The sequence below is a fragment of the Anarhichas minor genome, unplaced genomic scaffold (assembly GCF_050575085.1).
Source record: "Anarhichas minor isolate MPS153535 unplaced genomic scaffold, ASM5057508v1 ptg000136l, whole genome shotgun sequence".
In the NCBI taxonomy this organism is placed as follows: Eukaryota; Metazoa; Chordata; class Actinopteri; order Perciformes; family Anarhichadidae; genus Anarhichas; species Anarhichas minor.
In genome coordinates this window covers 8,252,618-8,277,168 of record NW_027466582.1, presented here as the reverse complement: position 1 = coordinate 8,277,168, position 24,551 = coordinate 8,252,618, and the positions used below count along the sequence as shown (strand labels likewise).

Sequence of the window (24,551 nt, the reverse complement as noted above, 5' to 3'; positions counted from 1 at the left end):
TGTAGTTTCCAACTTCGATATCCTCCTCAAGGTAGACCAAATGTGGGCAGTATGGTGCAGATGGAGTTGATTTTTCATTTTTATTTTTCATTTCAAAAATGTTAATAGTTATTCATAGAAATAACTCATTATCTTTTCTATCTAATGCTTTTCCACCTTTTCACATTAAAGTTCTGACCACTAGTGACCTCTCGCATACATCACCCACGGGTGTTCAGGTAGCCATTGTTCCGTGCACATTCAATGCACGTACTTCATTTATATTGCTCCCAATTACAAGCTCCTTTCTGCCCATTAGCTCCTGTGTGTATATATTAAAATTCCAACTGTTTCACCTGCATATGACTCATCCAGTCTAGCATTTTCACTTCCTTTTGAAATGATAAATACCAGGCTGAATCCCTGGGCAGCCTTCCACACTGTTCTAAAAGTGACTGTAACAACTTCAGCTTCACGTCTTGCTTCCCATTACATTTTTTGCCGGCCAAACAGCAGGTTTTTATTAAAACGGGTCGAGAGAATATCTGTGTCGATAGCAAACAAGGCAGCTTCTCTGCTTTTTCTCAAAGTTTGAAGGACCTCATTATCCAGAAACCATGTAACTGTCAGTAAACTGCTGACTAACCAAACCTAAATTCACCCTTATTTTAGAAACATAGTAGTTTCAGCTACAGCATCACTTGTCAGTTATGCTTTCCTTGTTTTTCTGGTTTCTGTTAAGACACTTACTGTGTAACTATGTGATTTAGGATGATAGGGCAGTTGTAATTTTTAGGACTCCCTTAAATCGCCTTTGGCCCCGAGTTGAGAATGTCACCGTGTCAGTTAAATAGTCAGTAGCCATTCTTTTAAAACAATCCCCCTTGTGCCATTGTTCCCAGAACAACCCCCCATAAAAGCTTCAGCCACGAAGATGAACAGATCCAGACCGGTCTTGTGATAGGTTAAATGTCTCCAAAGAGATTTAATGCAACATTTTCCAAAGCACAGCAATTTATGTTTAGTACGGTCGAAATTTAGACTTGCTTGAGATTGATAACCTTATAATATTATCAGTTGGTGTACATTTGGGACTGTCTTCGAAGACTCTAGCTCGGTGGTGCATTTAAGTTTTTCTGGAAAGCTTGTATCCAAAATGATACAACCAGCTAATTAAAATAAACTGATTCCGTTTTGTTTTTTTAATCCTATTAAAAAAAATCTGAGTAAATTTGGAAGGAGGTCAAGATCAAATGTTGTCAGACCGACTAGGAAGACATAAACCCAGGGATTTAGACAAAGAGAGTGGGGGAAGGGACACCTGCGCTGTGTTTACGCTGCAGTTTGGCACTAGAGGCGGATCAGATGAAAGCCAGAGACAGGACGACTCGGAGGACAGGCGTCTAACATTACAGTCAACAACAGCCTGTGATCACAGATGTGCCCAGCCAATGCACCTGCATCCGCCCACTCGCACAAACAAAACACATGTGCACAAGGGTATTCACACAAACCAATACACACACATGCATTTAGACACACAAATAGAGATTCCAATCGTCTCACTGGCAAGTAAACGCTTACATGCACCCGAGAATGCATATTGTATATGCCCCAACTGGACACGAGCTCAAACTGGCCAACCAAACACACGCAGCATAGTGAGCACACACCATTTGTTTTGTTGATGCTTCTGAGTTGGTTGGAGCAGATTTTCCTTCTGCCTGGCCCTTTTCCACATTAAATTGCTTTTTTTTTTTTTGAAACAGGAAGAAAAGGATCAATCCTTTTTCAACTTTTACCTCAATGTGTGGCTTTTCTTTCCTTATTAAAATGAAGATAGCCTACTGTGCTGTACACTGCCCTCACTGAACCTCCCTCACACATAAATATACATGCAGGCTGCTGCACACTCATGCAAATCCACTTCATTTGCAGCCTGGAAACTGAACTCTAAATCCATCTCCAGGACTAATCACAGGTCGCTTTCAGTACCGGGACATCCTCGGGACACCCGCATCAGTCTTTGACACATTCATTACCCCCAAACCAATCCTCGTTTCCTCTTCCATCTCCTCTCATACTCTGCCTCTTTTCTTTGGGCGGACAAAGGGCCCCTGATTAAAACCGAGCCTTGTCCCCACCTCCTGTAGCGATGAGTTCGGGCGACATATTGGGGAGGAAAATCAAATGGCTTCACACAAGTTCTGTGCCTGCCGTCTCATGCTGGCAACCTCGCATGTTGTCCCATTTCACCCATTCTGGCACTTCAGGGGAGGGCTCACACGCCTCGTAGGCTAATTGAGGGGAAATATAGCAAGACTGCATCTCTGCAAAGATTTGATAAAGTCTCTGTGCTGTCTCTCTGTGTTTTTGTTCGGAAACCTTTGGTGGGGTTGGTTGGACAGAACACAACAGACAGCCGTGTGGACCTAATGCACCTCTTTCTTATGTATGCAAAATTGTTTTCAATTAAAGCAGTTTGAACTATATGTCAAAAGCAGAACGCTGATAACATTGGCTGGGGTGGGTTTGATTTTATAAGAGCAAAGGAGGCAGAGACGGAGACGTGAAAGCCAGAAGATGTCAGGTGGTGAATGCAGGCTCTTCTCCCCCGTCACAGACACTTCGTGATAAGTCTGGCAGGTTGCTGTCACCGAGGAAAACAAAAAAAAAGTTCCTGAAATCTTTCTCTGGCTTCCTCAGATATTTCCCTTATTCAGTCTATTTGGAAATCCAAGTATTCATCTGCACACTCATAATTATTCTTTGTGCTCTCCAAGTGTGAAACAATGACTAACTGTCAGGAGACACAGCATAAGTGTTTGATGGGATACGTCCACCTCTCGGACCATGGGGATATTGTCCTTTTGTAGGAAAGACAGATAGACAGGCATAGTCACTAGTTATGAGGACATTGCTGATATGGTTAATTATGAGGCAGCAGAGAAGTGAATAATTAGCAGAACCACTTTAACCTTCTGTTGGACTCTGTAGCAGCAGTAAATGTAGCGCTGCTACCCTGAAAACGTCAGAGAAAATAGCAATTATTTTTGACAAGCTTAATTGTTATCATGGTGATCTGTTTGCTACTACTACTTTGAAATCTCACAAAAAACATCTCGTTGAAGGTTTTCATTTATTTATTTACATTTTATCTTTCCTCCGCCTGCCGCAGTGTCTCCTTCTGTGACCTCATTTGATTTGTTTGTTTACTTTGAGAGGTCATTAAATGATGTTTATGCAGTGCAAAAAGACACAAGCGGCTTTAGTGGCTTTATCGCCACGTAACCATTTTAATTTACCGCGTAAAATTACAAGTTTTGTTTGATCAGCAGTCCAAAACACTAATATTATTCAATTTTCAATCATATAAAACGGAGGGAAACTGCTGTTGATATATTTTCTGTTGCTTGTCCAATCAAATAATTGTCCACTGAGTTTAAGCTGGTATGAAAGCTGTCAACTGAACTCTGCAGCGGACTACACAACTACACCGGTGTGTGTTAACTCAAACCGAATTACTGGTGTGAAAGCAATTTTTGATGAGGAAGACCTCCCACTGTTCACTGACGATGTACTTCTGTAAGTTGCTCTTTAATATTCCCTGTGGCCTCGCCTTTGAATGTTTCCTGCTGTGTTATCAAACCTGCAGCAGCTTTGTAGTAAATGTGTCAACAGTTTGATATTTTTTTCCTCCTAAAGCACGACAAAAAGATTGCGTAGGCATTACAAAGGGAATACATTGAAGGGAAAGCGTTGAGTACCGTTAAACCTGGCAGCTCAGTCGTCCTCGTTATGGCATACATGAGTTGTGGACATAAGCACAGGCTTTCTGATCTTTCTGTTGATGGAAATGGAGATTTTTTTTAGTAGTGAATTGATCGTGTGTCTATTGTTTCCCTAATGTACCCTTCTACACTTAACTGATATAAATGTTCTTTGGCAGTAGCTGTTGGCCAGTCTGTCTCCTTGTGTGTCTGTCATCAGCACCGGAAGACCCAGGCCTAAGCGATGCCTGTGAAAGTGTGAAAGGGTTCGTCAGTCTGTACGGCCATTGAATAGTGATGAAGTTCTGTGTAGGAGGAGGGCTGCTCCGCCATCTCAGTTCACTGTCAGCACTCCACTTCCTGCTGCCTGTCAGCGGAGAGCGAGCCATCGCTGAAACCACAGGGGAGCCTCTGCATTCAAAAACAGACTTTTGTTTCAAAAAAACAGTCTTCCAGAAATTTTCTCAAACATTCCACACAGATCTGAGTACATCCTCTGACAGCCAGATAAAACACACACACACACACACACACACACACACACACACACACACACACACACACACACACACACACACACACACACACAGCCACAGCACGACCAGCAGAGCTCAAATGCATGCACAGATTGGCAGCCGCAGCTTTGAGAAAAGTCAGATTCTTTGCTGCTCTGTGAGTGAAGCCAACCATGTTTGATCAGTTTTAGCACAGCCTTATTTTATTTATTTTTATGGCATTGGTTTTTCAGTCGATTCGGTGTGTTGTTTTGTATGTGTGTATTTGTGAGGCTTCTGTCTGATGCAGAAATGTAAACAGGGAGTTGAGACGAGGTCCCCTTATATTTATGTCCCCTGGTATTTGAAAAGAAAGATGCTGTGGTGATAAGAGGGATTCGCAGTACGTGTCTATTTGTATATGTGTGTGTGTGTGTGTGTGTGTGTGTGTGTGTTGTCTTGCTGTTTCATGCAGACGGCTTTTTTTGTTTTTTGTGTGTGATTTATGATTTGTGGAAGAATCTGTAGCCTCTGTCCCCAATTTGTGCCTGATAACAGAAAAGTTGGCAATAAAGCCATCGACAATGTTTGCACACATCAAGTGATGATGATGATGATGTTAGCTTGTGTGCTTGTTGTGTCTATCTGTACTATTTTATGTGTGTTTTTGTGTTCCTTAGGTTTCTAAGTACTAAGAGGTAGTTTTTGTGATGAGCCTTGAAAGTGTGTGTGTGTGTGTGTGTGTGTGTGTGTGTGTGTGTGTGTGTGTGTTGTCAGTGGCTTCTGTTCTGTTTGTGTGTCAGCTTATGTGTTTTTTGCGTTTCTCAGTCTAATGGTCCTCCACTACTGTTGTGTTTTTCAGTCACCAGACACAGACAACCTGCTGGGACCATCCAAAGATGACAGAGCTATACCAGTCACTAGGTAAGAAACACACACAATCACTTAGTATCTTCAGTACCTCGAATAATCTTGACCAAACATCTAGTTAAAGGGGCAGTTTATCTAATTCCAAAAAAACATATTTTCTTAGTTACCTTGATTTATCTCAGTTTTGGTTTCATTTGGCCATGTTTTATCATATTGCACATATCGTCTCTGAGATTTCAAATATGTGTTCGGAAACCATGCTCTTGTCCATCTGGATAATCGACCAAATTCACCGTGAACTGTTTTATAGAAATTCTCCAGTTCAAATGAAAGGTTTTCCAGGTGTGTTCTCGGTTTTCTTGTGAACCCACAATCCTGGTGACTCATTTCTCTCTTGTCCGGTTAGTTTACTCTTCAGATTTACCTTGATGAAAACTGCACCTTGATCTTTTCGCTCTTTCTCCTGCTCCCTGTTAATATCCATATGCGTGTGTCTGTCCCAGTGGGGTGGCTGGTATGACGGTTCATTAATGAGCAGCCGGATAAGTAATAAGCTGTGAAACTTTGGGAGCGTTCGCTGTAGGCCAGCAGCTCAACAAATAGCACCGGCCCCCTCCGAGACAGAACTCACTAACCTAATTACACAGACCACATCAGCCACCCCTCCCCTCCCCCGGTCATCTCCATAGACAATAACTAAGAAAAAGTCGGCTGTCATTGACGACAGAGGGCCTCCTTATGTTACTCGGTGGGCAGATTTCTGTTGCACTTTGTGTTGTGATTTGCTTTTTTCGTCTGTACACCTTTCATCTCTCTGTCTCCATCCCTGTCTGTAGCGGACTTGAACAATGTGAGGTTCTCAGCATACCGAACAGCGATGAAGATCCGCAGGCTGCAGAAAGCACTGTGCTGTAAGTAAGACGCACATACACTCGAACACACCGTAATACCTGCAGTCGTGATCCGCTTCTTTTGAAGTCTTGAGTGCAACGAGGGGCTGCAGTAATGATTTGAAGCTTCGCCAGATGCTGTGCCAGAACAGTGCAGGAGCCAAGGATATTTTGGCTTTTAAAACGACACACTCTGTTTCAGTGTGTGTATGGGCAGGATTTTGACCGTGCACAGTCACAGCTGGTGACTGTGTGAAACCTGTTGAGTATAGCCTCATGTTGGTGTGCACAGGTGGGATTTCTATAGGCTTTGTTTCTATTATTTTTTTATTTCTCTCAACACAAGAGCTGCTATCTTCTCGTTTATAATGTAAGCTTTGATAAAGGCGGCTATTACTGAGAGTCTCAGGTGGCTATCAAACCCATGTACACACACACACACACACACTCGTACACACTGCAGGTGCATGCAGACTCAACCATCACGGCAGCAGCCACTTGTGCTCAGCACAGTGTAATACTGTTGACAAATGTTAACTATTATCCAGCTGTTGACATTGTTATGGCAACACGCACTGCGAGCCCACACTGCTCATTTACATCCTGCTGCTTGTAGGAAGTTTGTTCTGAATGCCTGTTTGAAACAAACGGATGAAATATACCATGCCTCATGTGTGTGTGTGTGTGTGTGTGTGTGTGTGTGTGTGTGTGTGTGTGTGTGTGTGTGTGTGTGTGTGTGTGTGTGTGTGTGTGTGTGTGTGTGTGTGTGCAGCTTAGGCATGTGTACCTGGATAACCGTGCGTATCAAAGTGTTTTTGTGTTTGTTCGTTGTTAATGAGTTTGAGCGATTCAGACGTTTTGGTTTTCTCATCTCATATTGCCTCTGTGATCGCATGCGTCTGTTTCTGATGGGAAGGCTTTAGCCTGAGTGATTTCGACTTGGGGCACTGCAATTCAATTTCATCCATTAGATTAGAACAGTCACAGCGCAACACACACACACACACACACACACACACACACACACACACACACACACACACACACACAAGCCAGTACATACGCACAGCAGAAGGATCAGTAGTTATTAGTTATTAGCCTGGATTCACATGGAATCTTTGCTTGGAGACCTTTGTGTAATATTATGAATGTTTGTAAATCTGTGTGAGTGTGTGTGTGTGTACGTACACATGCATGTGTGTGAGGGAATGGCACAAACACACATGACAGGGATCCTATCAAACGTCTAATTGGGTTAAGTCTGTGCCAGGGGGCTGGTAAAGCACCAATGAGCTCGCGTGGCATCCCGTTAATGTGAGAAAGCCAGACAGAAGCCACGTTTTTGCTTTCTGACGGCATCGGCTGCACTGCTGTGCCCGTTCCACGCGGATACACCACACTAATGAGTGCTTTCTGGGGACCAGGAGGTAACGTGAGTCAAGGAGCCGTAGAGGGGTTTGCAAGGAGCATGCAACAGGGCAAATGAGGAGACTTAAGTGAGGAGTGCAGGTGAGCGGGATGCGGGCTCTAGGAGAGGGAGTCTAAATGGTTTATGGAAAAGAGTCATAGCCTTTATTTTGTAGGGGTTTAAGAAAATATTGATACTCTTGAGTATCACAATATATAGTTTTTTTGTATTGCATACATACAACGTACCGTGATACAACATACTTACCCCTGTATCCTTATGCATATCGTTTCACCACATTCATGTCCTGCTCTGTTATTTTGGTCATGGTAATTTAACACCCGTAGCAGACAACACACTGTGGGGTAAATTCACAGAGAATGGATTACGGCCACTTACAGCAACAGGAAATGTGCATCATTTGCATCATCCAAATTCTTCCCCGTCTCAAGGTCCAATTCACAAAAGACATGGAGATAATATTACAGCGCAAAAGTTTTTTGCAGCTGAGTGCAATTTGCCCTTCTTTTGCGTCTAGATTTCAATTATCTATATGTCAAAGTATAAATTATGCGCTTGAGGCTAGGGCAGTGGGTGTGAGGTGGGAGAGTCAGCCTGAGCACCACTAGGCAATTAAGAGAAAGGCAAGGGAAACAATTTAAGCCAAGGATTTAGGAAAGGAGGGAGAGGAAAGAAAAAAAATGTTTATTCATTTATATAATAACCTTATTTTTAAGTCCTTTTTTTCTCATGTGTTTTCAAAATGACTGAAGCTTTTTTAAAATTTATTTTTCATGACACGACGGTCGAATTTGACTGTTTTTGCAATGAGGTTAATTTGCATTGAAAGGGGGCCAATTTTGTGCCGAATGTATGCGTATTACCTCATTTAAAATGGGTGCAAAGAGCACAGGAGCACCGAGATTCAATTTGCCTAGCAGCACAGTTTGGGGTGCGTTTCTTTTTGTCTTAATTGTGTAGGTTTAGCAGCTGCAAAAGCCGCGCAATCCCTTTAAAAAAAAAAATGCGCTCCTGTGTATTTGTTGCACTACTGTCTACATGTTTGGAACAGAGATTGGGTTAACTGTTTGACCTTTCCAGTGGACCTTGAATACAGCACTGATTAAAAGTTAATTCATCTCTAGATTTGTGTAAAAACACTGGGTCCCAAATGCAGACTAGGTACTAATTCCACACATGTTTTGAGTCAACAGTATATTCACAATAGTCTTAAATGAATAGTTTAACATTTGCACATTTAACGAAGTGCCAATCTACAAGACAGAAAAAGGAAGAACAATGCTCTAGAATAGAACATATGAGTGGTGTCCCAAATCCATACAAACTCTATACAGCATGTACTACATACTGTGAGTAGATGCACAGCATTACAGTACACGAGAAAATGTGCATTGCATTGTGGGAGAGTGGCGTGCCTCAGCACATTCAGTAATGGACTGTATATAGTAGGCATGCTGTCACCTTTGAGTATACTTTATTTTGACACTTTTCTTGTGGGAACACACTACATGCCCAAAACTGGCTTAGAATCAATATGTAGATTTTTTTTAACTTATTCTAAGAAAATTATACTCTGTAATGAAGAAAAATGACATGTTAAGATGGAGTATTGGTGTTTAAACACTATAAATCCCACGATATCTGTGTATGTGTGTGAATGACCAGCTTCGGAAAGTGTATCGTATTTTATCCATTGTTTTAATGTGTTTAATGTTTGTTTCTGTGTGTTGTTTGCATTTATGCATCGGGGTCCTTTATGGTTTTGTTCCAAAGGACTTGATTAGCCTGTTTTCTTAAATATTCTCTTCTTCTACCGTCTTACTTTCAAGATACATCAGTGATAGCTGCATTATAGAAGACAATGAAGGTTTAATTGAGATATTGATATAAATAGATTCCATTTTTTCTGTGTCTCTGAAGATGTAGCCAACAAATTCAATTACTAACTACAAGTCTGACATTCTTTCCTCGTTTGTCTTTTTTCTGTTCAGATTTCTCTCTGATATTAATATTTCACCACAATGATCTGCCTGCTCTCTGTCTCTCCCTGCAGACTTTCACAGTTAGTTGTTTTTGAACTATTTTGGACAAAATATCAGTCACGTCTGCCGTTTATAAGTGCCTCTATGAATAGTCTGTGCCGTTTTCAGCTCCTCGATCCTGTTCAGATTTGACATTTTTAGAAAAATCTGAACCGCTGCTGGAAGCCCATTGAACAAGTCAGAAAGGTTACTAATGGTTAAGCACCTCTTTTGGTCCCTTGTCATCTCTTTTACAATTTTTTTTTCTTTATATATTCCTTCTCGTTAACCTTTCTTCACTTTCTCCCCGTCCTCCTTGTTTCTGTCTCCCCTTTGTTTCTCTCCTACTCTCCCCCTCCATCGCTCCTCCCCCTCCTCCCCTGCAGTGGACCTGTTGGACCTCAGCGTGGCCCAGAACACCTTCGAGCAGCACAAGCTCACCAACAACAATCAGCTGCTGTCTGTCCCCGACGTCATCAACTGCCTGACGTCCATCTACGACGGCCTGGAGCAGGAGCACAAAGACCTGGTCAACGTGCCGCTCTGCGTTGACATGTGTCTCAACTGGCTGCTCAATGTTTACGACACGTACGTATGCCATCTGTTTCACATTTAGGATGGAGGATTATACACAAGCCTCTTTCTTTTCTGAATTTGTCACAGATTATGACAAAACCTGTCGCCACCTGCGTCCTTGCCTTTCGAAAACGTAACTAATGATTGCAATCAGGGTTGCTGTAGTGAGTTTGTATACACGTTTAAACATGCGCTTCGAAATACGGCGTGTAAAATGTTTTAAATCAGATGAAAGTGGCAGAACTGATACATCTCATCCTCACTATGCTCGACTATTTTTAAAATCCATTTGCATTGGCGTCGTCTTTGCATAATGATTATGTTATACGTATTTACACGCTCTTCTGTATATACATATTGTGGCAATGTCAACATGAGACCAGACATGCATACATACATATTCATATTCACTCTGCACTGGCCTACACAGCATGGACAGACTGTATAATCATATGTGTGTTCACATGCTGGAAAGCAACAAGCTTAAACATTGTTTGAGGGTACTCCGAAAATGTACTAATCTCACCAGCTCTCACCCACAATGATAGAAGTACAAACGCACACACACACACTTGAAAAATCCTCTCTTTCCAAACATTTAATGATTTCCTATCACTGCTGTTGCATATAATTCAGATCTGAATTGAACTGAAGACACACAAACATATTCTTTATACACAAATATATACCCACAATATATACAACTGGCTCATTGCCACTGTCTGCTGTGTGTGTGTGTGTGTGTGTGTGTGGGTGTGTGGGTGTGTGTGTGTGGTGTCCCTGCAGTGGTCGCAGTGGGAAGATCCGCGTCCTGTCCATGAAGATCGGTTTGCTCTCTCTCTCCAAGGGACACCTGGAGGAGAAATACAAATGTAAGTACCGGACGACGGGGTTAGAAATCTGCTGATGTACGCATGCACTTAAACGCACCGCTGTTCCGCCCCGCACTGTCCACGCCAGACTGCGGCGAGTCCGTCCTTTACTCTTCCAGCAAAGCTGCAATCCCAGCTGTATTAATCAAACTCACAGAAAGACAGAGATAGAGAGGAGCTGGAGAGCGGGTCGTCTAATTGCATGAGAGACCTCCTACGCGTTTCCCCTGCTCTTTATTTAATTTTCTATTCTGATTTATTTTTGAGGATTAGCAAGCGTGAATATAGGCTTGCTGCACTGGGAGGAGACTGTCATTCTGGCTTTTCCTGCTCTTTGTTTCTGGTGCTTTATCTCTCTCTGTCTATCTTCCACTGCTGTCACTGCTCACAGCATTGTTCATCCATCCAACAGTGCCCCTTTGTCTTCTGTCCTGTCTTACTTACTCTTACGTTCCCTCTTTTCTTCATCCTCCTTCCCCTCTTCGTCTTTCTCCTCCTCGTCTCTTGCCATGGCATTCCTGAGCCTATTCGTTCCACTGGCAGTTTCTATTAGCCCGAGAAGGGTATCAACCATGCTTGATTGCGTCGTTCTTCCTTTACTCTCTTGGAGTCTCATTCGCTGTCAGTCCCATACATATAGCTACAGTGCAACACACACACACACTTAACCAGGCGTGCTGCCATTCGACACTCTTTTTGTGACAGTTGTGCATGTCAAATGTAATTTTGTGGCAAAAGTATATTGAGTTGGAGATCAGTCAGACGACTCAAGAGGTGTGTGTAGGAAGCGGGTCACGCGGGAACACGCGTCATTGCTGGCGTTTGCGTGTGCCGCGCGCACACACACTCGCTTAACAGGACCTGGCATCAGGGCTGGTCTTCACACAGCGATCAAAGTCATCTGCAAGCGGAGCAGAAAGACCTGTCATGCCCTTCGTTTCCCCCATGCTCAGTTTGTGCATGAGCTGTGGAGGTGTTCCATAACTTCATCTAAAATATAACGTGTTAACCGGCCGAAGCCTGCGTGTCACTGGGCAGGCATCCATATCCAGTAACAGCTCTGTCAATCTCTGGGAGAGTCGGAAGCAGGGAGAGAGAGAGCGAGAGAGATTAGAGGAGGGAGAACCTGGCATGTAAGAAGTAAGACTGATAGATTAAAAATGCATCTCTTCCCTGATTTCTTCTGTGTCCTCCCTACCACCTCCCACCCACATATACACACACTAACACTTTCCCTCCCACTCCGTGCTCTTAACGTCACACTTTCTCCCTCTACATCTATTTATACCGATATCTTTTATTCTAAATATCACCCACGTGAATTGACTCTTTCACTCACTCCCTCTTTCTCTCTTTTTTTTTCTCTCTTTCCCCCTCATCCAACCCCCTCAGACCTCTTCAGCCAGGTGGCGTCAGCAGGGGACACATGTGACCAGAGGCAGCTTGGTCTGCTGCTACATGAAGCCATCCAGGTCCCGAGACAGCTCGGGGAGGTGGCCGCCTTCGGAGGCTCTAACATCGAACCCAGTGTCCGCAGCTGCTTCCAGCACGTATGTTCACACACAGAGACACGCACACGCATGTAGCTGTGCACTGAAGGCATGCATGTCTGAGGACTATATAAGCATAACCCCAGTAAAAAGACTCCAGGTCAGATATGATGACAAAAATGTACATAAAATGAGAAAGACAAATCTCTCACCACATCAAATTGTAATATAAAACTAAAAAAAGATGATTCAAATGTATTAACTAAAAGCTGAATCTTTTTTTTTTTTTTTTTGCAAAATGCCAAAAATTCCAAAGCAACCTACTGCTTCCAACCTCACAAATGTGAATATTTTCTGATTTAGATTTAGTTTAGGATTTTGGGACTGTTGGTCAGTCAATTATTATTTTCTGACATTTTATAGACCAACCTTGTCAATCAGGAAAATAATTAGCAGCTTAATTGCTAAAGAAAATAGTAGTTGCAGCCCTAACGCAGCCCAGGGCTAGTTAGGGATTACAATGTTGCACCAGAACCACTCGGGTACAACACTCAAATTTACAACTCGTCTCAAAACGGCCTACAGCTTTCATAATATCTAGTCATTCTTATTTTGATGAAATAGCATATCCACATATTTAGGTAGCCCTGCAGTATAGTGGAAGACCCTCCCCTGGCACAGAGTTTGCAGTTTTGTATCTGCTACAAAGAAAACAGTTGACTGCCACATGCTGCAGCTTAAATAAATTGTAACAAAAACAATGGCTGATATTCCACTTTTATCCCAAGACGACTTCTTTCAAATACAGCCCTTCTTGTCAGACTGTGTTTGACATAAATCAACATCAATGTGACACAGTGTTCGAAAAGCTGAACGCTTCAAAAAGATGACATTTTTTATTGTTGTTGCTGTTCTGCTGCATTGTAACAGAGCTGGAACGGTCTCTGCCAACATTTCTGCATCGGCTTCTAAACGTACCCGTGGGTTTGTCTAGCTTCATGTACGTGTAAAGGTTTTAGAGTCACAGTAACCAGAGGTAGGTCAAAGTGGTCAGTATATTCAGAGTTACATTACTGATAATAGTTTTTGGCAGGTAATCAGTACTGTAAGAGATTACATTTCAGTGCATCTCCCCAAAGTTAATTGTCATTAAGCACCCCAGACTCCTCCATGTCTTCCAAGCTTGTATCGCCTGCCTCTCTCAATCCTGTAAAAGTGCTTCAATATTTAAGCTCTGCTGACCAACCATGAAGTCTCAAATGGCCTCCAGTCTTCTGCTGGCTGTCCTCTAGTGTTTTACAGCAGCCAGCTAACCACTTTCCTCTGGTTTATCTCCGCACGTTAGTGGCATTTAATGACGTCTTCATCCCCCAGGATGGCCGGTTCATTTTTTTCTCACTCTTCCTTCCCTGGCTCAGGCTTCGTCAGTCATAAATGTGAGCCAAACATTGAAATTAGGAAGCTATACATTTCCTTGATCTCCTGCGCCTCTCAAAATAGCAGAGTGAGGCAGTTTTGAACCTTATTTCTTTCTCTTTTCTTCTCAAAATACGGAAAAAATGCAAATTCACTCTCTGGATGACATATTAATGCACACAGAGAGGTGAGCATGCACAAGTGCACAGACTTGATCTGGAGTTGATGTGCCAGCTGTTCAGTTGCTCATTAATCATTCAATAATCAAACCAAGTTTGCAGGTAGAAACCAGACACATAAACACAGACACACACACCCACAGTCACTCTCTCTCTCTCTTTTATTTAACACATAAATGTGAGCAAAGCCACCTGTGTGTCAGTCTGCCCTGCCAGTGACACTGCAGTCACCCAGTCCATTTGGTTTAATGGGACTGTGATGAACGAGTTGCACCGCCATAAATATGGCCTCTTTCACTGTTCCTTTGTCCCTCTCCTTCATCCATCCATCCATCTAGCCATCCTTTCAGACATCTCTCCTCTGCAGTAATTAATCTGGGAGTGCTATAATTCTGCCGTTAGGTGACGCGGAGGAGGGACAGGAGGCGACGTATGGGAAAGGAGAGACCTGCTCTGATTGTGCAGGGGAAGGTCACATGGAAGGGTGAAGGGTGTAAAGATGATTTGAGATGTCATCAGGTTGGAAGTTTAATTCTCATTATTCAACCAGTAATTTGCAGAAGCCTTCCTTCAGGATGCCCTTTAACTCGTCTGAAAGAACCCACACTTAATTAACACTTAATTTTATGGTTTTCAACTTTTCAAAATGGCCACATTATTCACTGAACATTAAAGATAATCACTGATTGATCACCTGAAATGCATTTAACCAGACGATCTTCAGGCCTGAGTATTGTTTGACATTTTTGACACTAATGCCAATACGATACCTGATTTTCTTTTTTTTAGAACCGATTCCTACTTTTAGTAATATGAACACGTTTTTCTACAGCTGAACAAAAACTTCTCAAATGTCCGATGTTGTTTAAATGCTGCCTCATAAATTATATAGAATAAACCTTTCATCAGTGAAGAAGAGCACAAATCCGAATAAATATTTGCCAGTTTTTGGTACTTGACCTTTTCGATATTCGGTGCTATGAACTCATTAAACTTATCCCAAATTAAAGCTCACTAGTGAATGTTGTCGCTGTGAGTTGACTGCACACATTGATTAAATAAGCCAATCCCTGATTCCAATTTCCAGGTTGGAATGCGCCTGTAGCTTGTTTTGCAGCATGAATTTATTTTCAGGAGCATATGCTAATAACATTGAGACACTTACAGTCTTGCACACCATAAGCCTTGGGAAGGGATCACACACCCACACATGCACACGCACGTTCTCACTCTATGCCTTCTGATTATTCTCTCCTACCGTTTCAAATGTATTCAGCCCTTTGCTCCATTTGCTGCCCTTTTTGTGTGTCAGGGATGATGGAAAGGTCGTCTTTGATTTGTTTAGCGGTAACAACAGCCACATCAAAGTTTCTCATCCTGTGCTGGCTTTTCCAATGAGCTCATTATAATCTGCAGTCGGGCAAATAGTCTCCTGAAATATAAATGTGTTAACAATGTCTTGTTATGTTTCTCCTTATTGACAGGTTGGTTCTAAAAGGTACAAATGTTGGACAAAAAGTGGACACTGTTGTTTTTTAGCTGGTTGTTCTTGGAGAAGTCTAGATATTGTTTCACATCCGGAGTATTTAAAACAATAGATAGTAGCACTGTGCAGGTATAGGTTAGATAAACAATTACACCTCCAAAAGTTTCCACAAGCAGCAGTTAATAATAGGAGTTTGGGGGTGTCGTTTACAGCAGCAATATCAATGTTTATTGTTTGATATTTCAACCAATAGACATGGATAGAGAGCTCATAAAAGTTATTTAATCTTGGTCCACAATTCAAGGCCGTAATGTGCCTGAGGGAATCGTCATTTTATGTATGGTCATCTTAAATATGTCTGCATCTTTCTTAGGCTTTCAGTAACAAGCGAAGAGTTACAGCCTGTTTTTCATTCATGCGAATGATGTTGTGGATGTTTCTCTATCATGATGCAAAGTGCCCTTACAGTTTACCAGCTTTGTGGGAACTTTATTGGAAACTGTAAACTGAACATTTGATTGGAATGCTCCTAACTCTCGGCCCTGCCTCTTTTACACCCAGGTGACCAATAAGGTGGAGCTGGAGCCCAGGCAGTTTGTTGATTGGATGCGTCTGGAGCCCCAGTCCATGGTTTGGCTTCCTGTCCTGCACAGAGTGGCTGCTGCAGAGACAGCAAAACATCAGGCCAAGTGCAACATCTGCAAGGAGTGTCCTATTGTTGGCTTCAGGTGAACACGCACAAAATATAAACAAGTTTGCAACATGTGACAGGCCTCACACCCAAACACAGAATGTGGCTGTGTTCTGTGTTGTTCTCTCCTGGTTGAGCATAAAGGGCAGATCTGCTCTGGAGGGCAGGCATTTATCTAAATGTCAACAGCTGATACACCACTGACTAAATACCATCCTCTGGTTTGCAAGGAAACATGCACACATCCTCACAAAGGCAGCAACACGCTCGTACACACAAACATGCGGTGCTCTCCCACATTCACAAAGTTCACAAAGCGCTGATTGGCTGGCAATAATCCATAACAGACCACCCTCTGATACTGTGCAGGACTTACAATCTCACACACACACACACACACACACACACACACACACACACACACACACAGCTGCCTTTGTTTCAGCTGGTTCCTGATCCGTATCTTAAAGGTATACAGTAACAACAGGTAAACAAAAGATGTGCGTTGCTGATCAACAGCTGTTGTCAATTTATCATACAATTTCGTTGTGCTCTGACCAGTTGTGCAGGGAAAAGCTTTTTCCGTGGCTGGAGATATGTGTAACACTATGCCAAGTGAAGTAGGGTTGCTGTATTGTCCCCTTCAGATTCCTTGCTTTGCCAGCAAAAAGAGAAATACAGTCAGACATTTGATGAAGCACACGTCTGCCAAGTTCTGTCATTGATCGATGAGAGGGAGCAAAGGAGGGAATGGCGGAGAGAAAGAGGAAGGAAAATGCACAGCAGGCATTTTGTAGATTTCATTTTTTCCACCCTTGCAAGTAGCAGTCGTGTTCAAACTAGCATGGTACATGGGATCATCCAAGAACTCAAGCAGGGTATTGTGTCAGCAGATATGTTTACATTTGATAAATGTCAACTCAACCGCCACAAATTGGTGGGATCGTTAACGAGCCAAGAGCCACATTCAACATGCACCATTTCCTGTGCAGTCAAGCAGACTTGTCCTGAACATGCGTGCGCTACATTTGCGTACTTACTTTCAGTGTTGGACCTGCCAACAATAATTAAAATGTAATTGCTTCTCTTACTAAATGTCAGTGAGACAAAAGACCTTAGGTGTTTTTAATATGATCATTTGTGAGAGTAATAATTTAAATTTGGATGTTGACCTTTATTTTTTAAAGCAGTTTTATTTCTCACTTTTAATCTCGTTTTTTCATGTCATCTTATTGCCATTGTTTAAATCAGTGATTCCCAACCAGGGGTACATGTAACAAATGTATTTAGCTACTCCATAAATTATTTTCTACACACCCCGTGACAACTGCAGAATTCATTTTGAAAAAATGAAATCATGATTTTAGGAAAAAATATCATATTTGTGTTGTGGAAAATAAACCATCAATATTTCTGTGATGCTGTCACAATCACCAGTAAGCTACCAGCTACGATGGGCTGACTGCAACATATATATCTCACCAACCTGAGTCAGCTGTAACAGTGTTATTTTTAGTGTTGATGCCCTTATTCTAATTCCTTTGTTCCTATTTCAAACACTGCTTGAGTTGATCATACATTGACAGTTTCTGCATAAAGGAACCTAATAAAAAGCTATTTTTAACAATAGGATGTCCACTAATGAGGCCAGACAATACAGGGTCTATCATTAACCACATTTGTTAGTGTATATACTCGTGAATTAAGGGCCGTCTCAGCAAATCCAGCTGTGAAGGTGAATTAACGCCCCCCCTTCATAGTAATATGCTACCTGTCAGTACGTAATGGTGCTTTTGACTTGCTGGTGTCGTGTGCGCTGTTGCATCCTTTAATATATGGCAGCCTCTCGTAGCTCATCAGTCAGCTAACCTTGGGAGGGCTGGAGAAGAGGGAAAGATAAAAGACTTAAGCTATTACGTCTCAATGGGTCCTGTCTAAATTGAGCGGTTAAATGGCCTTCTGGCTACAGCTGCTGCTGAGAACAACATCCTGACAGTTGTTGTCACGTTGTTGTGTTTTGGTGGAAATCCAACTGTCTGTCACACTGTCAGCATATCGAGAAAGGGTGTGTGCATGTGGAGGATTGTGTGACAGAGTAACGAGGTATATCGACTGCTCTCCAGGAGGCTTCAGTGTAGCCTGCAGATGAATCGCGTTGTAGGGCTGCATATGTGCTCACACACACAACCTTACATCTTACACAAGTTACATCTACCCACACAACTTCTCAACTCAACTTATCTCACTTTTGACTTCCTTTCCTCTCCTCATACTGTCTCTCTCTCTCTCTCTCTCTCTCTTTATCTCTATAGGTATCGCAGTCTGAAGCATTTCAACTACGACGTGTGTCAGAGCTGCTTCTTTTCTGGGCGCACCGCCAAGGGCCACAAGCTCAACTACCCCATGGTGGAGTACTGCACACCGGTGAGTAACACAGACACGGACCAAGACGCACACGTTGTTCAGCAGCTCATCTCACACAGCATCTCATTTCCACTCGCTCACACTCTTCACTTATCCATTTTAAAGATTTTCAATATTAACGTCTTACAAATATTTAGCGATTCTATGAATTAGTTGTTCTTAAAGTACGTGGACAGCTGAATTTTTCACCCACATGTGATTGGTGAACATCTCATTCTCTGGTCTTCCTGCACAAGAGTTTCACCTCGCTCAACTTTTGTCGCAATGCAAAGTCATTCGGCAAAGTAGTGCGTCGGCCAATCAAGTTCATCGTTCTCTGAGATCAAATGGGGTTGAGTCAAGTCTCAGAAAACCACTTGGCCTCATAGTGCTGTTGTTGTTGTGAAGGTGTTTCATATACAGTATGAAACGTAGAGTAGAAGTAGAACAGATTTGTATCCCCTCACTGTGATTAATCACTCCCCGCCACTTGCCTCTACGTCCTACTTCCCATGCAATTGATTTCTCCAACTTGTTCAACAATCAACCCTGCGGACAGACCTCTGGCTTCATTTTAATTTTCACGAACAAATGGTAAAATGCTTGTGGCTCTCTGAGGTCTTTTTATGATTCCTGCCAGAAAGCAATATTTCACTTTACTACTACGCAGAGAGAAGAATATTAGAAAAGGGGCAGCTTGGCGAAATTGAACATTGCCCTCTTTCCCAATTAGGATCGCGCACTTGCGGGCCAACTCGTTTCAATATTGCTTAACGTCAAAACTTTGAGTGACTCAAGTGGAGACGTTTCTCATTTCTGTCTTTTAATTTGCTTTTTCAATTTTGCAAATGGGATAGATATTGACTCCGGGAGAGTAGCTGTAGGGAGTAGTGATCACTCTTCCCTGAGTTAAGATGCCCGGCAGCTGCCTGCCACTGTTTTGAAAAAAACTTTATCTGTGCTGGAACAACAAACACTTTAAATGGTGGTTAAAGATTATTACGCAGCTACAGGGCACATTAATCACTCAGGAGTTTACTGTTCGGCTGCTTTATCAGAAAGGAGGAAATAAACTGTGACTTGAGAGAGGATTCAAGATTTTCCACGTTGGGCCGCTGTGGCTCAGGAGTGAGCGGGTAGTCCAGTAATTGGAAGAAGGATGGTTCGATGCCCGGCTGCGTTCATTCATGTCGATGAATGTGTAAATGTTGACATGTTAATGTAAGACGCTTTGAGTGTTTGGAAGAGTAGAAAGGCACTATATCAATAAAAGTCCTTTTACCATTTATCATTCTGTAATGTCACTTCTTAAAATCAGAGTGGATTCCCATAAAAGGAAAGTTTGTCATTCAGAGATGCACCAATACTGATCTCAGATATTGATCCGATACCGACTCAGACAGCTGGATTGAATATCGGTTGCTATAGGATAACATTATTTCAATACATAACAATTCACTGCCTTTGAATCTATGTATTTATCTGTTACATTTTGTTTTAAAATGTTAGGAAAGCGATGTTTAAGTTAAGCCTGATGTTGCCTTCCACAGAATGATCCCATTCACTTCCACACAGCGAGTCATACAGCTTATTAATTTAAAAACTGGTATCAGATCAGTACTCTGTATCGGCCGATACTCAAAGCCCAGGTATCTGGACTGAATAAGTCCCATTGGTGCAGCCCTAATTTTATTCCCAATTGCTGCAACTAATAAATATCAACCCTACGGTTAATCCAAATTATATGAATTCTTCATCTTGACCCAGTCTGTGGTCAGAGGCTCATGACAACTGACCGCAAGCTGCTAAAAGTTCTTTGATAGTCTGAGAGCAAAAGACTATCAGTGATTAAATTAATATTAGATCTTATCAGCCTTAATGTTGAGCTCTGCATCTGCCAGGAAGCAGTCACTCACAACTTATCGCCATCACCATTGAAGAATGGCTGTGACAGCAGCATACTGTCCGCAGGCTTTTCAGCACAAACGAGGATAAAGGGAGCATCAACTGGAGCCAAATACAAGCAAATTATTGAGGACAGCTTGCTTCGCAGCGCCAAACATCTAGGACGGCTGCATCAGCCTATTTTATACTCAAACTGACCTAAAAGCATACAGTACAATGAGATCAATACTGGAATGCCTGGAGAACAAAAGCAAGAAAAAGCTTGAAAAAGCTTTGACTTGGATCCTGCTGAAAAGCTCTGATGTCATGTGACACTTGCTGTTAATTAACACTGCAACTTAACAGAGCTTTGTTGAACTGCAAGATACTATAGAGTAGTAGGAAACCACCCAAATCTAGCAGTTCAAAGGTGTTGGATGTATCCAAGACCCAAATCTAGAATACCTGCCGAAATCAAATGAAACTTGAAGTTGAGTTTAACTGTTTGTTAGTTTCTCTTTGTTTCCTCTGAAAAGTATCGGCATCATATGGAATTGTATTTTCACTCCTCGCTATACTCAAACCAAATTGTGTTTCACTTTTATAACTTTGAAAATATCGAGTCCGTATTGAATAATGATTCTTCAAAACACCGATTTTGCAGAGATTTAAAGACTGATAGCAGCGTTTGTGAGTCGAAAAGATTCCTTCTCTCTTTATTTTCGTACTGTGTACTTTATGGCCACAGTATTGCTTTTTTTTTTTTTTTATTAGGTTTTCATTTTTATGGGAGTGACATTTTCATAGTTCCAATGGGAATTTTCAGTGCTGAAGAAGCTAGATGTGGTGCTGTATTGATTACTGTAATTTAAATGTCTTTACCTTTCCTAAGTGGAGATGCTGTCTGCGTTCGACTGTGGCCGGTGTCTCTAGTGTCATTTTGTTGTCACAATCCGTCAGAGAGCATCCCAGTTGCCTTGTGGTTATGATGCACACACTGCAAATTCAACATCTCAGACTAGATTCCAGCTGTGGACCTTTGTTTCACAACCCCCCCCGCCCCCCCCCCCCCTCCCTCATTTCCTCTCTCTCCCCTCATTGTTTCCTGTCTATATCCACATTGTCACACTGAAAAAAGGCAAAAAAACTCAATCTTAAACAGAAAAAACCTGCTAAACCAGACGGGAAGGAGAAAAGCACACACACACATATAAACTTTCACAAATTATTTTTCCAGCTTTAGTTTAATTGTTCAGTAATGTCTGTTGGTTTGCTCAAGCTACCATCTTAAATTGCTTGGATTAGTTAATAAGCCCAATGAACTCAATAGAGCCTGTTCATTTACTCCCCATCTGTCAAGTGTGGGAGTTGTGCATTTGCGTGTGTGTGTTTGTGTTAAGCGGTGGTTGTCTGAATCCTCTGCGAGGGGATTTTCTCCCCCTCCGGTCACACTGTTGTGGTAATTTGTTGTTTGCTTGCAAGGCAGAAACTGCTTCTGCAGGAGGAACACCTTTGCTAAGTATCTAATTAACACAACCCATTCTCTTCCACACAAATGCATATGCTGCTGATGTGTGCATAAGAGATTGTGGAAATGCATACAACACACACACACACACACACACTGCAATAAATTGCATAAACTTTCTCTCTCTCGTACTGCAGACGACATCAGGTGAGGACATGCGTGATTTCACCAAAGTGCTGAAGAACAAATTCCGATCGAAGAAGTACTTTGCCAAACATCCTCGGCTCGGTTACCTACCGGTCCAGACAGTTCTAGAGGGTGACAACATGGAAACGTAAGTAACACTCCAATGTGATTATGTGACATTTACAGATTGACTGAAACAGAATCCTCTCTGTTTGTTTCTATCATGTATCACAATGCCGTTCAAAAGGGGAGTTGTCTTTGGCTTCTGTTATGTGACATGCTTCTGAGTGAAAATGAACATGTGGCGGGTTTTAGCTACAAGACGGATTTAAATCAAATCCTTTAACAAAAATGGACTCTCCTGGATCCTTCAACTTGATAAGACAAGTGACCTCCATGACTGACTTTGATGTGTAAAATTGGTAAAGGTGCATCTTCTTGCCAAATAATTACTTTATTTAAATAAAACCTTTCAAAATAAAGTTACAAAATGCTTCATAATAAAACATGAAAGCAAATGTGCCTGCCTTACATTACCAGGAAGGGAGTTCCACAGCTAAGGGGTCCGGACAGCAAAGGCCCGGTCATCTTCAGTGACCAGTCGTGAATTTGGAACCGTTAGTTCCTTCAGGTCACAGGTTATGAGAAGTCTCATGCCTGGCACACACACACACAAACACACACACACCTGTGCTACAGTATGTGGGCAGTGTTAATTCACCACTCAGTTTATGTGTTTATTTACCTGTCGGTCCAGTCATTACTAGGTGCCGCCGCTACACTGTAGATCTTCTTTCTGCAGCACCTGCTCCAGTGACTGCGTCCGATTTATGTCCCTGCTCCTGCCAGCCTTAAATCTCCCCGGAGAGACATTTAACTCGGCCCACATTATGCAGACGCCTCAGGCGGGCTCCTCATCCTCCACATCGGAGTGTTTTTCTGAGTTGTGGCCCTTTCGAATACCAGCCCAGCTGCTCCGTGTGCTCCGAGACTCTGTTCTACATGTTTTGGTGGTTTTTTTCTACATTTTATCCATCAATCTATTTATTGTTTTTCCTTTTTCTCTGCCTGTCACACATTTCCCACTCGGGCTCTCGTACTTTTCAACAATGTAGTTTTGCATCTTGTTAGCACCAAAAAGTCTTGAAAGATGTTTATTCACAGTGACTCACCTCTTCAGTCGAGATGGATTTTCCTCGACATCCAGTTGCACACAGTCACTTCTCAGATGGATTGCACTCCCTCCTTCATGCCTCCCACCTTGCCCGTCCTCCCCCTCACCTCCCACCTTGCTCGTCCTCCCCCTCACCTCCCACCTTGCTCTATTCTCACTTCCCTTCCTCTCTGAAAAATGACTCCTGCAGAGATGCCTACTTGATAAATGCCTCTAAAAGGTTGAGGAATTGTGGCGAAACGCAAGGATCTTTTCCAAATACGGCAGAAGGGAATGGAGACTTAAGAAATTTAGGACCATTTCATGATGGTCATCATTTTCCCATCTCTCTTTCTGGATTATCTCTCTCCTGTGAACTGTGCGCTTTCCACATGTAGCCACAGGCTTGAGTACACAATGAACAGCTCTATGTGTTGAAATAAGCCTGGATGTGCTATTTCTTTGCTATTGGACTGTCTATAAGATGTGGCTCCAACATAGGATCAGTGTTAAGAAATGCTCAGCATTCATTGTAGACTCATATTATCCCACTTCATTGGCTTTTGTCATCTCCATGTCACTAAAATTAATATGTGACCTACATTGATATGGGTATTTCTGTAATTGGAACAGGGTCCCTGCTTAGAATGCAGGAAGTGTACAGATTGGTTAAACATAACATTTGCTTTCATGTTTGTTGAAATGAAAACATTTCTTTATTTTTTATTTCTTTATTTGTGTCTAATTCAAATCTGATAAATCAGTGAATTTAAAGAAAACGTATTACTAGCGTCATCCTAAATATCACAACTAAAGATTTAAAGTAGACTTTTCCAGTTTCTCTTGCTGTGTACAATTTTGAACAATGTTATAAGAAAACTATTTTAGTGCATCGTCAGGCTCCATTAGTCTGAACAAAGTGAACTTCTAAAAAGGAGATTTTTTTTCTTTAATACTGTGGCAGCAGAAGAGAAAATGAGATGCACTCACTCGCTCTCTTTTTCTTTTTCACTTTGGGATCATTTCTCTTGTTTAATTCCACCCTCTCTGTTTCGGTCCACCTTGAGAGAGCAAAACACCAGCTACACTCTCACCTCCCACTTATACCTTTGCTTCTTTTCAGGGCAGATGGGATTGTGATTCGTCACAGCTATGTTTGATAATGTGAAAGAACCGCTCTAATAGTTTCCCACTCAGTGTTGACTCTTGTTTGTTAATCTACATAACCAGATCAAGTAGATGAGCCTCTGCTGCATTGGGGCTAATGGAGTTGAATGGGGATTTGAAATTCTTT

At 42.1% G+C, this 24,551-nt stretch overlaps 1 protein-coding gene across 4 annotated transcripts in view; it reads left to right on the top strand.

Moving 5' to 3' along the window:
• Nucleotides 1-24,551, top strand: part of utrn (utrophin) — a 159,402-nt gene that overhangs the window by 113,599 nt on the left and 21,252 nt on the right. For all 4 annotated transcript variants that reach the window (XM_076083598.1, XM_076083599.1, XM_076083600.1 and 1 more), the window contains 8 exons: nucleotides 5,106-5,167; nucleotides 5,950-6,024; nucleotides 9,840-10,041; nucleotides 10,816-10,901; nucleotides 12,294-12,451; nucleotides 16,034-16,200; nucleotides 18,476-18,587; nucleotides 22,116-22,252. In XM_076083598.1, the coding sequence (XP_075939713.1) occupies nucleotides 5,106-5,167; nucleotides 5,950-6,024; nucleotides 9,840-10,041; nucleotides 10,816-10,901; nucleotides 12,294-12,451; nucleotides 16,034-16,200; nucleotides 18,476-18,587; nucleotides 22,116-22,252 (999 nt within the window). The remainder of the gene's footprint in view (nucleotides 1-5,105; nucleotides 5,168-5,949; nucleotides 6,025-9,839; nucleotides 10,042-10,815; nucleotides 10,902-12,293; nucleotides 12,452-16,033; nucleotides 16,201-18,475; nucleotides 18,588-22,115; nucleotides 22,253-24,551) is intronic.